This window comes from Platalea leucorodia, assembly GCF_965183815.1.
Source record: "Platalea leucorodia genome assembly, chromosome: 7".
Taxonomy (NCBI): Eukaryota; Metazoa; Chordata; class Aves; order Pelecaniformes; family Threskiornithidae; genus Platalea; species Platalea leucorodia.
Window position 1 is genome coordinate 14,625,083 of NC_138829.1, and position 15,130 is coordinate 14,640,212.

The 15,130-nt window shown below is 45.1% G+C and overlaps 1 protein-coding gene across 1 annotated transcript in view; it reads right to left on the reverse strand.

Moving 5' to 3' along the window:
* Window positions 1–2,716: 2,716 nt before the first annotated feature.
* The window catches only part of HHIPL1 (HHIP like 1), a gene marked incomplete at its 5' end in the record, with an annotated part of 38,572 nt that continues 26,158 nt past the window's right edge, over window positions 2,717–15,130 (reverse strand). Inside the window, 6 exons of the mRNA XM_082318855.1 lie at window positions 2,717–3,668; window positions 6,304–6,386; window positions 8,247–8,328; window positions 11,391–11,536; window positions 12,409–12,535; window positions 14,447–14,775. Coding sequence (XP_082174981.1) covers window positions 3,067–3,668; window positions 6,304–6,386; window positions 8,247–8,328; window positions 11,391–11,536; window positions 12,409–12,535; window positions 14,447–14,775 — 1,369 coding nt within the window. The 3' untranslated portion in view covers window positions 2,717–3,066. The remainder of the gene's footprint in view (window positions 3,669–6,303; window positions 6,387–8,246; window positions 8,329–11,390; window positions 11,537–12,408; window positions 12,536–14,446; window positions 14,776–15,130) is intronic.

The window sequence follows — 15,130 nt, forward strand, 5'->3', positions numbered from 1 at the left end:
TGTGGGAGAATTTGTCTATTGGGTGCCTTGGAAAGAACACGGTAAGTTCAAATGATTTTGGCCTGAAGATAATGTCTATACCACAGACTGCAACACAGCGTGGAGGTGCTCGGACTGGCTGCTGGGTACCAGAAGCAATGTAAGTGAAAAAAACCTTGAGCTCTGCACAGAGCTACTCTGCCTTGGAGGTAAAGAAAAATAGGTAGCAGGCTGGGTTTACACTGTTCCCTTAGAGATATGCTGGGTCCTCCGTGTGATACAGCTGTGCTAACATAAGGAAAGGAAAATGTGTAAGGAAAAATGCAGATGTTCTAGTCTCAGTCACAGAGGTGAATCAGGAGAGAAGGCAATAAACCATATTGCTACTAGACCAAAGTCTGGGACTGCCACACGACACATGCAGAAGAGCAGCTGCAGTGTGGTAACCAGCATTTTCCTGGGCTATTTTAAGATCTTTATCCTGAATCAGCATCCAAGTGGTATACTGGCATGTTCAAACGTAATAGCTGGGATTATCAGTTTATCCAAAGCTCAATTTGTGTGACACCCTGGTATATAAATGCATTTTTAAATTAAGCAAAATGCTATTGATAAGAATCCTATTAAACAGCAGATGATATATCAAGCATTTAAATGTACACGTACTTCTGTGCTTTGCGTAGTACAGGCTCATTATTTAAATACCAGGGAACTAGACTGACAAATACCAGGATTTAGAGTAGATATGTTTTAAGCTTGGAAGGGACCATGATGGTCAGAAATATCTTCCCAGTGTCATAACAACGTACTCAGCTGGCAGGCACAAACACGCGTAGCGAGCTGGCATGTACCTACTTGAATGCCTTCCCCACTCAGTGTAGGCTGGGAGAAAGGGTAAGAGGGAAAAACAAACTTATTTGCAAGTCTTGTCTCTTCCTCTGCGCATAGATATTTCCCGTGTGAAGGCTGCGGCACCCACGTAACACCGGCAGCAAACACCGGGGGTGTACAGCGCCGTCAGCCGAGCCACGGCAAAGTTCGCTCCTACCGACGGCTGCTCCTCGTGGGCCCGTTTCCATGCGCCTTTAGCTGTCACCAGAGACGGCGCGCCACTACGCGACTGCCCGCCGGGGGTTGGCGGCACCACCACCAGCAATATGCAAGGTGTAGGTGGCCTCTGCTTGTGCTCCGGAGGCTGGAACCAGGCTACAGCAGGCGTAGGGTAACTAATAGTTAAATCAGATAAAGAATACTTAAGTACCTGGAAAATGATGGGGAAATTCCTGTCTAATTGGTCGATGGCAGACATCCTCGAATCATCTCCATTTAGAGTAACTTTGTTGTGCAGGTCTTTTTTCTACCCAGAAGTTTTTAAGCATAACTATGACCAAGATTGTCCTTAAAATCTCACAGCTAGAGCTGGCTGAAATTTGGCTAAGGAGCCAAAAGAAGCAGAAGAGGAATCTGGAAGAAGAAAGATTATATCTCCACTTTCCGCTTTCTTCCAGCCCTCTAGTCCCATCAGCTCAAGAGGTGCCAACTCTTTTAACTGAAGAATTTACAAAGGGCTGTCTTGTTCCCTGAATGTTTTGATGTGCCTGAAGTGAATTTCTGCACTTTAAACAGATGCGTTTGCACCTTCACTGCAATGGGAAAAGCTTAATGACGTTATGGTGCCCGATGGCATTTGTAGGTTTTCCAATGAAATAAGAGCATTATTTTGCAAAAGGCACTTTATACATCTGTTCTCCCCTTTATACTTCATAAGAAGTAGGGAGACAGAGCTATTTTTCCGATTGTCTGCTTTTGCATAGTGAAGGCATTCTTTAATATAAAAAATATTTAATGGGTATACCAGAAAGTTCAAGAACAACTATTTAAAACAAATTCATTTACCATATACATGAATGTTTCAGGCTTAAGAGGACAATGTCAGCTTCTAATTGGGGAACTAAAATAAACATCCACAGTATGAGCTTTAGATACAAGGTTTTGTTCATGAGCATTGCTGGATGCACTAATCATTTTACATTTGTTCCATTTTGTCTTTCTCATGTTCTTGTGTGAGCAGCAAGATAAAACCTATCCTGATAACATCGGGAAAAAACAGGCAAAATGCTATCAAACACAGCTAGACCACAAGAGAGGAGAACATGTGCCTCCAATCACCACTCAGGTGAAAAACACATTTCAGACAAAATGAGTTCTGTGGCTTTTTTAATATCCTTTAAAAAGGGGTAAATATTACAGGATTATTACCCCAGTACATTGCCTTTTGTCTAGTCATTCACACCTGTGAAAATTGAATGCAAAACCACACGCCTTCACAACATTTAGGAAAGTGGAGAAACACGTACAAAGTATCTTCAGGGTTAAACTGGATAATGTTCCTGTTCACGTAAAAAAGGCCAGATTTTCTTTTCACTTAAACTAGTGTAAACTGAAGAAATATTTTCCAGGTAGTATGCTATGACTTTTTCTAATTTATCTGACTTTGCTTAGACGCAGTTATCTTTGATAACCAATAGGCTTATACCAATATAAAGCATTACAGAAGAATAATTTTCCTTTAAACTAGTGCATGGAAAGTTAAAAAAAAATTCTACTTTTGTATTCTGCAAAGAAAGGCACATATTTGCGCATACTTAGAAACTACCACTCAGACCTGCAGGTGGCAAAGCAAGCCAAACAACGCAAACACTTCCATAAGCAAGAGCGAAACATGGTCATTTGGGAATTTATTTTTTTGGCAAAACACCGTGAAGCATGGCTGGGGAATGTTGTATTTTGAAAGGTGAAAGGGCAACAGGATGCATCTTTTTTCTAATCTATAATGGCTGATGTTTGGTGTTTTCTTCTTATAAAAAACGCAGTCCCTGCCCACGACATACTCAAGTCACTGCTTCATTTTACTTTTTCTTTCCCCTCCAAGGCAGGTGGATGGGGATGAACACGAAGAAAACGCCAAGATTTCTTCGAACAGATGCAGCATCCTCAAGGCAGAGCACACCCTCCTCAATACTGATGCTGGTTTAGAGGGTCGGGCAAGAAGGGGACGTGCTCCGAGTCCCACCAGCTCCTCTGTCATCAGTCTGCCACCTCCTCCCGGCTGCACACCACGCCGGCGTCCTCCTCGTGGGAGCAGTTGTGCGTGCCGACGTCAGCGTGGTCACACTCCAGCAGTGTCTTCTCCTGCCCGGAGCACTGGACGTCATCCAGGAGAATGCGAAGGGAGGTCCCTTCCCCAAATTCTGCCTTCTTGCTGGCCCGCACCACGTAGGGGAAGCCCAGCTGGCGGCACACCACGGCGGCGGCGGCCGAGCTCCAGCCATCGTCGCACACCGTGCCCCACTCGCCGTCAATGTAAACCTCCACCCGGCCCCGGCTCCGGCCGCGGCCCCGCTGCTCCATCAGCCGCACGGCGCCGTTTCGCGGCGGTGCGGCCGTCCCGGGGGGTTTCTTCTTCCTGCGCTGCCCCCTCCTCTCTCCTCCCTTCCTGGGCTTGGAGGCCCTGCCGCTCGGCGCTGGGGTGGTGGGCGTCCTGCTTCGGTTCCCCGGCGGCGGCGGGGCTTGGCCCACCCAGTCCACAGCCGGCGCGCGGGGGGTTTCGGGGTCTGGCCTGCCTCCCCGTGGGGCCTCGGTCGTGGCCTTCAGACGGGGACGCGGTGTTGGTGTTTTCACAATAAGCTCTGTTGGGGCAAAAACCCAGGAAACCATGAGTCTGTCACTCTACAGACACTACTTACAGACAACTATACGAAACCAGTGCTGATTTTTTACTTATTTAACTAATTTTTTGGAATTTGCTTACTTGATCCTGTTGAGAAGTGACAACGCTCCTGGTGAGCCAGTATTTCCTCAGCAAAAAATGTCGGCTGCTTTTATTTAGCAGAGAGGACTGCAGGGCTTAATGCCAACTGGTAAGCCTCTCCCAAGAAGGAAACTCCAAGCAGTTTATTGGCAAAACCTCAGCCTGGCCATTAAAGGGTGGGCACTGGAGTTTCACAGTCAGAAGAGGAGTTCCCCACCCTACCCTTCTCCCCCCGCTGAAAGCATTTCAGAGACAGGAACTATTTTTGCTCTTCTCTTCATTACTAATGATTGGAGCGTTACCAGACCAAGAGCGCCGGCCTCCCCACTGGGCCAGATGCTTTATTCAGAGGAGCTGAAATCAGGAACATTCAAAATCAATTCTCTCTGGCAACTGGAATGTGCAAAAGGAACGGAGTTGCCAGGACAACACATAAAACAGGATTTGGGGTTGGGTTTTTTCTTCCTTATGAAAAAAAATAAAAGAGCCTTGAACTCTGAAGAGCTGAAAACTCTTTGCTGTCACAGTTTCCAGGCATTACTGGACTTGCTTATTCACATGTGCTCTATTTTTAGCTTAAAAATAAGTTTTAGCTTGTCAGAAGGAAGCAATTCAGAATTACTCAGAATAACAATCTACTGAGCTGGGACAGTGTCACATACATTTGCAAAGACATCACGACTTTTTGAATTATATCCTAGACTTATCCATTCTCATTCATCATTTGCTTTGTAGTACAGAGACGAGGCAAAATACGACTGTCTTATTTGTGCTTAACATGTGTCCCCAAAAGACAAACCCTTGCAGCAGCCCAGTTTTTCCAAATAACGCTCTTTGGAGAGGAATTGTATTTGTGGCATGAAAATAATTCCCTTCTTTGGAAGCTGAAGCTCTGAAGGCAAGAAACAAATGTGAAAGCCTTACCTGTGCACACCTCAGTTGCTGGAGCCTGATCTGGCAAAGCACTTAAAAATCCTGGAACTCATATAATGTATGTAGGACTGCATGAAAGCTAATGGACACTTGGGAGTGCCTTTCACCTCAATGAATCAAGTTGTTATTATGTATTACTCTTTGTCAAGCTGTTTATTAAATACACTTCCAACAAATGCACTCGTCCAGCTAATGCAAGCCACATGCCTTGGTGATTCTGTTACATTCAGACTAAACGCTAACCAAAAGAGCAAAATATTTACAACTACACGTCCTGTTTGCATGCTTCTGAATCAAAATCTTCATGCTTGGTTTTCACCTACATGAGAATTTAGTTCTTGAGACACTTAGCAGAGTCTCTCCCACTGGTTCTAAGTTTTATTTTATGGTGGAAACTACCTTGTAAGCAAACCCAAAAGATTTAGTTATATGTGTAGTTTAAAAATCTGAACTTCTGACTTGCATAGAGAATAATGCATAAGCAGAAACAGAGACAAAGCTGGCTGAACACGAACCAAGTTACTAACGTTTGGAAACTACGTGCACAGCTTGCAAAGGAGAACGTTTCTGAAGATGTGCCGAGTGCTCAGGGATGTCAACAGTTAATAATTAGCCTTAGATCTCGTTCCACCTTAAAGACTCAATCTTGCAAGGTGGTGAGAGCCCTCATTCCTCCTTGAAGTCAAAGCTGTAGGAACTGTCTATGACTCAAATGCAGTGTAACACGATTAATGTAATTAAAAATTAAATAAAAGTGTTCTGACATAAGAGATCCTACAGTAATACTAACTTCACGACAAAGTTGTTTGTTAGAGTACTGCTTAGGTACTTACATTTGTAAACAAAATGCACAGGGGAAAAGAAAGGTGATGCTGCCTAATCTAACTGTGAGATCCTAATAGCATATTTAGGGTTTTGCATTTAACATAAATAGTATTTGGCTTGCTGCAGATTCAGCTGCCTCGTTAACTGCTTCAGCTTTAGCAAAACAATACTTCATTCAGTATGAAGCAATCAAAAAGCCCTGGAGGGTTTGGATAAGCCAAAAGTTCACCTGAATGGCTGATCACACCGATTCCTTTGAGAGCGTTTTCTCATCCCATATTCTCTCGTACAACTAACAATGACTCAGCCCTCATCTTGCTCAATGAGCTATTTCCCAATCCTTTAGCCATCATATCCTTCAGCTCCTGAAGTGCTCCTCACTACCTGAAGGCACTGCAAAAAAATCACTTATCACTGAAAAGCACCATCGAGCACAGGATCTCAGTACAGAAACAGTTATGGGGAAACCAAGTTGGTGGTAATGAAACAGGTACAATGCAGCACGGAAAAGAGAAAATGTGCAAGGGCAGAAACTGCAGAGAAGATTTCACATGGCCAGGAGAGGGGAAAATATCTTACGCCTTATTTGAACCAACACTTCAGATCCAAAACAGCTGGTAAGAATTAATTTTGAGGATACTCTGAAGAGCGAAGTCCTGGGTGGTCTCCACGCATACAGAGATAGCGCGAGCCTGGAGTTCATATTTACTGCCAGCTAACGTGCACCAATAATAAGCAGCAACAGTGACACTTACTCTCCTTTGGCACAAACTGGATGCGCTTGCTTTTTACTTTCACTGGCGATGGCTCAACTTGGCATTTTCCTGGTGGTGCTCTCCTGCGAAAAAAGGGACACATACAGCGTACAATTAATTCCTTTCCCCTGGCATCATGAGCCTTTGCTTCCCATTGTTTTTCAATGAATGTAAAGCTCACTGGAAAAAAAAAAAAAAAGTCTGTTTAAATGATCCAAGTAATCTCTTACAGGAGAAAACATAATTAAACAATCACATATCTTCATTGATCAAAGTGCAAATATTCACAAGGCAGTGGAGTCCTCTGGCTGTGTTTTCACTTGCTATTGCTGAATCCATTAAGGAAAAAAACATTGGCAGGTTCAAGCATTACAGCAAGGGATTAACCAAATCGAAAACAAAAATCACAAAACTAGAGAGTATATGTTGAACATCTGACACAGAGGTCACGTGTACGCAAGTTTCTAGGCTGTCTTCAGAGAAGCAAAATAACACACTATTATTTGCACATAAAGCCAAACCAAAAGACTTACTCCTACGAAAGTAGTCCCAAAAATGCATTCGTTTCAAGCAAGAGCTCTAAGTGTCTCCTACAGAGGCTTCCTCTTGGAACACCACATTATTCTGACACAAATTTGTTTGCCATGGAGGTACATCTCACTTTAAGAAGTTACATCCAGTTCATCATCACTTTTTCCTATGCTGGCTGGCTCGTTAATCTGCAGCCTTCTTCAGAGGTTTTCAAACTGGTTCAAAAATGCATTATGTTTGCATTTGGAGGGTATAGCTTCTTTGTAATTAGGATTGTTTGCATTTGCATATCTGTGGAAGGCAAAGAGCTCCCCTCTCAACTACTGCCACAGGGACTTTCCCTACTTCTATGAATTTTCCTGAGTTCTTTCTTATTCATATTGCTGTACTCAACACACTAAAGAAACTTCTTTTTAAACTTAAACTTACGACTTTCTTTTCACTTCTGCTTTCTTTATTTTTGCAAAGGTTGCATAATACCAGCCTCTTAATACACAGTTTACAGGAACTCTTCCACTGTGTTAGATAATGGAAAATGTTCCTGACGGAGGAGGAGTTGGAGGAAAGCAGGCGGCAGCTCTGGGGGCTGTTTAACTTTGGGGTCTGGTTCCAACATAAAACAAAAAAGTGGTTTGGTTCAAAATGCTCGGATAGCTAAAGCTGTAAATTTAATCCTTTTAAAAATATAAAAGCTACAGAAGTCTCACTCTACATGTTTGGCTGAAAGTATTTTGGTATTTTGCCAATAATAGTAATGCTTAAAAAACAGGAAGATGGAAAAAACAGCTATAAGTCTTCCCATAAAACACAAGTATTCCCTGCCTTGCCCCATCTGAAGATACGTGTCCATGGGATCCAGAAGGGGTAACAATGGTCTTATTTCCTTGTCCAAACCATCTTTCTCTTTGAAACTCAAAAAAAGAATGTACTTTTTGACATTTGTCTCTGGTTTGCCGGAGAAAGCACTGCAGGTCACACTGGGTCAGCTTTGGCTGCAACTGCCTGGGCACGGGGCTCTTACGGGAGATGCAGCCAGCTACAAGGGATGGAGCGGGACTGAGAATAAACACCTTGAGAAAAACTGCCTCCTTCTGGGCAGGAATCTAAAGAAACTTTGCCTAAGAAAGACAAGCCACCCATAAAATACTCCTTTAGCTTTCAGGAACAAATCTCCCAACCCCCATAACACCAACAGGCCCCATAACAAGTTGGTGATCACCAGGCAGCGTAGACTCCCACGACTTCAGGAGCAAAGCAGACCCCCAACGGGTTGCTCCAGCCATTCCTTGATCAAGTTCTGCAGAAGGGCCCAGCATGGGAGAAGAGCTAGTTACGCAGTCAGCATCATTCATCACATCCACACCTGGACACACTGCACCACACTTAGGCTTTGCAACAAGAACATCTCATACCTAGAGGTGTCCACCACTTTGTACACCACTCCATGGGGAGCCGTGGCGCTTGGTATGCCGGTAGACATGAAGTAAAGTTCCCCTGGGGAAAAAACCAAACACAGCCATGAAAACTCTCCATGGAGCTTCTGTCCTGTACAGCACAAAGGTGTTAACTCTGCATCAGAGGTCAGAGAGCACCAGGAAACCCAGGACCAATGTGGAGATCTGGCTGCTGGAGGAAACAAGGCAGGTTTGCATTTGGGTTTGTAGTGAGAGTTCATCTGCAGTCCAGTGGCATAAAATACTCCTAGTGAGTGGGAGCTTTTACATATTTTCATGAAATACTATTTGGACAAATTTCCACTGCAGGTTCAGCTGCCCAGACTTTAGCTGTCATCTCAGTCTGATCTGTGTCCTTTAACTTCTCTAATGCAAACCAGCCAAACCCTAAATTCCCTTTGTCAAAATGAAATCAAAGGAAATTAAAAATGTTCACACTGCCTTCTGCTCCTTTGGATGAAGCACTCCTTTGGGGTGAATTACAGAGGAACACGATTTTGCTTTTGCTTTCTCTAGCACACTCACAAAGTGAGATGCATCTCACACAAAGGGCATTTGGTTCGTCACAGCTCTGTCAGGTCACATGGACAGGGCTCGACCTTCAGCCAAACAATGTGCGTCACCATTTATTTGACTTATTTTCTCTTAACTGCATTTGCATCCTTCTCCTCCTGTTGTGCGGGGGAGGCTGGGATAAGCAGTCCCTCCGGCACGCTCTCTTTTGCCAGCCCAAGTGCTTGAGCGGTGCAATGAAAAGGATCGGAGAGAAAAAATATATTTGCAATATTTAAAAAAAAAAAAAGGAAAAAAAGGGAAGAAAAAGAGTCAATGGAGACATGCTTAGTGAGTAAGGCAGATTTCTTTGGGCGTCCTATGGGTACCCCAAGGGGAAGAGGGGAAGCAGCAGAGGGGTCAGAGTGAGCAAAGGAAGATGTGTGCTGGCTACTGAGCCTCCCTCCTCCTCCCTGCTCTCCTGCGCTGCCCTGGCCAAGCTCCTCCGGATGCTCCTGGGCAGAAACCAGCCACCCCTGGCCACCCCTGGCTGGTTTCTTCCTTTTTCTGGTGGGCTCCATTAACCACAGGCCAGCGGCAGCCTTGATCCAAACAGGGATGGGAAACACCTGCGTCTTGCGGTGCAGCGATGTGTGCTTCACATCCCACCCCTCTTTCCTGGAAATTATCAGGCAGAAATACGGATGGTCAGGCCATGAAGCACAAAGGTTGTGTCACATGCGTGCGCCACAGACATAGCACAGTGCCTGGGGTGTCCCCGGCATGTTCAGCTGCCAGGGAATGGGGTTGCTGGCTTCATAATGGCTGTGCAATGAGCCAAAAATACAGGTGTCCCCACAGCATAAACACATCCACCGCACCAGCCGGCTTAACATTCATCACAGCAACAACCCCAAAAAACAAACACTTCCATGAAGAAAAGCTTGTTAAAATAAACTGTGTGATAAACTTGTAAAAAAACAGACTCCCAGCACACCAAAAAGCTGAAAGAGAGGACTGTTCACTGCAGATAAAGAAAACTCACTAAACTCTTATCAACAGATTTCTTTCCATTATAATAAAGTAAACACAAGGCAAATAACTACCTCTGAGAACAGACTCCAGCCCAAATTTCCACCCAGCTCTATTACACTTAGGCAAAGCACGCGCGAAAAGTGCGGGGCAGAAGAAGGGCGGCAGCGTTTCACCCGCCTTTGCACAGACTCTGCCCACAGGCGCAGGACGAGGGAGACCCTGCTCCCCAGGTGCACGAGCAAGGGCTGCGGTTAGCAGCTTGGTACTGCACTTGGCAGCCCTCTGCCTTGGCATAAAGCAGATTTAAACTAAGTTTTTCTGATTTTAGGGTAAGACATCCTTCTCGCCACAGCACTGCAAACCAGCTCTACCTTCCATGAACATTAACCATTAAAGAAAATGGATTTTAACTCCAAAAACAACATTCCAAAGTCAAACTTTTGAGCTAATACTTAATTTGGATAATTTGCATTTACATCATAGAATTTGCATTTATATGATATGCAATGCATGTCGCATTTGTGCAACATCCACACCTGACATAATCTGCAGGAAAAACAGAAGTTTAAAAATTGGGGCATTCTGGAAGCGGGTGCTTGTGACCACAAGCCAGGACCTCCCCGCAACGGGGCAGAACACAAACTCCTGCATTGCCGAGTCGCATACGTGGCTACTTAGCAATGGTTGTCCTCTCCCTGTCCCCAGCCAGGAGCTGCACGCTCTGCCTGCCCCGCCACCAGGCTGGGCGATTAACCATACCCTGGTACAAACAAAGGTAGCGACCACCAGCTTTCACCCCAGGACTCTTTATTTCCTCCTTTTCCAATTGCAGCAGCTCCCTCTTAGAAAGCAAAATGTCTCCAGTCTTAAAAACACAGCTATGCAAAGCTCCACTGAGACTACATCCTTCAGTCCTATGCGAGGCAAAATCCCAGCTGGCACTAATAAAATATGGGCTTAAGCAGCCTTTTGCTGATGCGTCACTCGAGACATAACGTAGGGCTTTCATTCTGCTTCACCTCAAGAGGTACAAATATTCCAGGCCAGGGTGAGCAGGTTCATAATTACTGTTCATTACATCTGCTTCCCTGTATCCATTAATAACGCCGACAGCCTTCCTGACTAGCCAAGAGCACAGACTTTCACTTGGGTATCAGCTTCTCAGCCCCTCAGGTCCTGCGTTCCCCATGGCATGGCACCGTGAAGAATGAGGTTTCTTTTCTAATTGTATTTGCCTTCTGCTGTTCCCCATCCCTCCAGACCACAGGTGTCTGGGCAGCAGCACAGCCAGACTCAGTCTTGCAGGGAACTGCCTCTCCAATTCCCCCTGCTGTCACTGCATGGCACGCTGGCCACTGGAGGAGGTGCCTCAAAATTAGGACTGTGTCTTCGGTTTGATATTTGGGAGCTGCTGGGAATCTCACCCACCAGCATTTTAAAGACTGACAGACTCATGCTCTGCCTCTCCACCCCCCGCTGCCTCCCAGGAGCCCTCTCTGACCCCTTCTCTGGTGTTTTAATCCAAAGAGAAACCACAAGCATGCCATTCAGTGCGATATAAAGTTAAAAGATTACCTGCTTCATCTTCAGCAAAAGAGATGATGTATTGATAATAGTTATTGATAAGCCCAGGGAACATGCATGTTTGTCCCGTCCCCATGCAGATTTCACTGTACTGCCATTCTCCGGTAGCACGATTCTCCTTCAAAGACATCAGGCGCCTGCAAGGCAAAAAAGCACTTGCACCAAGCAACCAAGAAGATGATTTATGAACATTAATCAGGACACCTGAAAGGATGTTTAATGCTTCCTACCCACATTAGCTACTATAGGAAGTGTAGCTCCTCCAAGAAATGAAAGATTGTTAATATTAAAACACATGTATTATGCACCCCTGCAACACCTTGTCTTTCAGGGGCAACACAAGCACAAGAAAAAATTGTATGGGAGAGTTTAAGGGATGTCAGACTGGGGGGACCTTGCCAGAAATGCAAAGCACTTGCCTTCACCGCAGCTCTGTGGCCTGTCTCCTGCGCCCAGGAGCAGTGCACCAGCCACGGCAGGCGGCATGGGGGCTGCGTGCGAGAGGCCTGGGAGATGCACATACAGCAAAGGCAGAGGAGGTGGGGGGAAAACAAGGCAGTCTCACGCCTGCCTCATCTCAGGTTTGTAGCAGACTCACTGCTGGACAATCGTTTTTTTTTTCTTTCAATATCTTTGGTGTCTGGAAATGTTGCATCAGAGTGGAGTTTTTTTTAGGATGCATTTGAATGCTTTTTTAGACCACTTCCAGGACTTTAAATGAACATCATATCATTGCCTCTTTATTTGTACTGGCACGGTGTGCCTTAGCAGCATTGACGGCTGCTGGAACGCAAAGATCGCGTTCCTGCACAGCAGCATGGACTAAAGGTTATATAAAACATGCCACGTGAGCCCTCTGTACTGAGCAGTCAGGCTTCGCCCAGTGCTTGCAACCAGCGAGCAGCAGCATATCCTCAGTGCTTATACTGCACCAGCACTCGCAGGCAGGCATAGTATTGCTGGAGGACTTTGGCGGGGGGTATAATGAGTACCTGAAGTATTTACTTACCCACTCATGAAATCACCAAATATGTACAGGCCATTCAAGTTTGGAGACTCACAGCCCCGATAGACGTAGCCTCCCGTAACGGATTTCCCCATTTTGTGTGGATACGCGTAAATTGGAAGCACATCATCTGTAGGGGAAAAAAGATCTGTGACTTGCCGTGTTTTATACATGATGCAGAATAGCTGTTTATCTAGCTGTAGCTGTTTATCTAGATAGTTCTGAGACGAGCACGATACGATCAGGTTAATTTGAGCACCTTAATTAAATGAAGTGCCGATGGAGTCATATTTAGTTCGATTTTCACCTTTTCAGAACCATGTTCGATCGCCCTGTCCAGCTGACTGTGCTAAGCAAGGACAAGCCAGCTCAGCGAGACTGCTTGCTTTCACTTGCAATATAAGCTGAATCCCTGATAAGCCTGAGTGCTCTCTATCACCTACACACCTCACCATTCTCCTGAGCCCTTCTCCTCCTGCTACAACCAGGTCTGTTAGTGCTGCTTCTGGCCCATTTCTACATAGCCTGGCTGGTTTTGCTATGAATTTGCAGGTTACTCTTAGTACCCACGCAGGAGATGTTTGCCCAGTGCAGCTTTGTTTCGATGGTGAAAGGCAAAAAAGAGACGGGTAACTCCAGACTGCAGGCACTGATGAAAAGATATGTCAGCGCAAATAGCTTCTGTTTCTCTGAGACAGGGGAGCTTAACCTGAAAGGGCCATCAAATATTTATGGTATGGCATAGGGAAGATGTAGTAGTGGCATATTCATTGTAAAATGTAAGTTAAAACACAAGACAGGCAAAATAGAGGGGGATGGCCTGATTCTGAGGGTCCCCATTGCATGCTTCCTCCTTTTCTTTTGAAACTCCTGGGTTACAGGTATCTCCTCGTGGTACCCACCCCTCCTCGTCCTCACAGCCTTTCTCCCTGCCCATGTAGCAGATGCCTCAAGCAACAAACCCGGCAGCTCCACCAGCGGGGAACTTGCACCAGGGGCATTTCATCTAAAGCAAGTGTTTTCTACACTGCAGCTGCACTTATCATTTTAAAGGGGCTGTGACATTTCACTGTTCTAACAAAAGGGTCTCTAAAGGCAACAGAAATTGTTCTGAATCCCCAGAGACCTCAGTAAAGTGCTTGCCATGAATGCTCACGCAGGCACTGTCGCACAGGAGAGTACTAAACGGGCTCTCTGACAACTGCTTCAGCAAAGGGAGTGCAAAAAATTCTGCTCCCCGCTCTTGAAATTTTTATAAAAAACACTTAATCACTACCACTGTACTTGTAGCTAAGTTAATAAAAGGAAGGAAGTTAAACAACAGCACATAGAAAAGGAAAAAAATCAGAATCTCAGCTAGTGCAAAGCAGTGCCAGCCCACTGCCCCCCTGGATCTCTGGGGAGATGCTCCAGCACAAGATGTGGTCCACATCTGACCTTACAATACAATCCGCTATGACTTCACATGTGCACTGGAATTTAGCCAGCCAGCAAATACCCTGAATCCAGGTTTGAAAAGTAAAAAAAAAAAAAAAAAATTCAGGTTTTCCTTTTTGGCATAGCTAAAATAAATAAAAATACACTGTCATTCAGGCAGGCTGCATACTGACATAGGCTAGCCAGCTTACACAATATGTTTCTTTCTTTTTTTAAATAAGGACACTGCTTTTGAGTTATGGAGAAAAATACAATTTCTCCAAATCTTTCTCACTTCTTCAGGACAGCTTATTTTATGTAGAAAAGATGAGATTGTCCCCCTAAATCACAGAATCACCAAGCAATTTGACTAACAACACAGATCGCCTAGAAAAACAACAGCTAGCATGTTTCATTTTCCTCCTAATTCAAAAAGGGTAACATTTGGACTTTCAATGTTTATCCCCAAGTCAGCTTCCTTCTAGACTGAGACTGCATAGATTTACATCTCGCAAGTGCGTGTCTTCCACCAGGCAGCCAGGCTTTGAAGGCAGGAATTAAAAATGATGGCGCAGAAAACTGCACAGTGTGAGACACAGGTAATTTAGAGAGAACATCTATTTACCTATAGAAGAATTGGTGCAAAGTTTTTTATCGTAGCAGCTGAACCCTTCCCTTGCCCTCCAGCCGTAATTTTTCCCTTTCTCGACGATGTCGATTTCTTCATATTTATTCTGCCCCACGTCTCCACAGAAGAGCCGCCCTTTCCCTTCCTTGGTGCGAGGCTCGCCCCTATCGAAAGAGCAGCGCCACATATTTCTCACTCCGTACGCATAGATTTCGGGGCGAGCCTTGGGGTCGTTGAGAAATGGGTTGTCAGCAGGGATTCGGTACAGAGGCCCGCGGTCATTGTGGTTCACATCAATCCGCAGCACTTTGCCCAGCAGGGTTGATCTGTATTGGGAGAAGAAAGGAAAAAAAAAATAATAAAGAAATAAAACTAGACCTCAGTTAAACACACATTCTTGCTCAGAGATGGGTTTTTTGAAAGTCTAGGGTTTCATTCTTTCTGGTTTGGAAAAGACAAGCCTTTAAACGTCTCTGAAAAAAACAACCATTTCAAGACTATATCATTTGTCCCAGGCCCCTGAACAGCCTTCAGGTGGCACTGACTTCCCACGACCCGCTGCCCCACGGACGCACGCTCGTGGCTTGGAGCTGCTGTAGGGATGGGTCCACTCTTCCCATTTCACGGACCCCTCCTCTGCTTGCAGAAAACTGGGCTCTGAGCAGACAGCGGGAAGGCTCA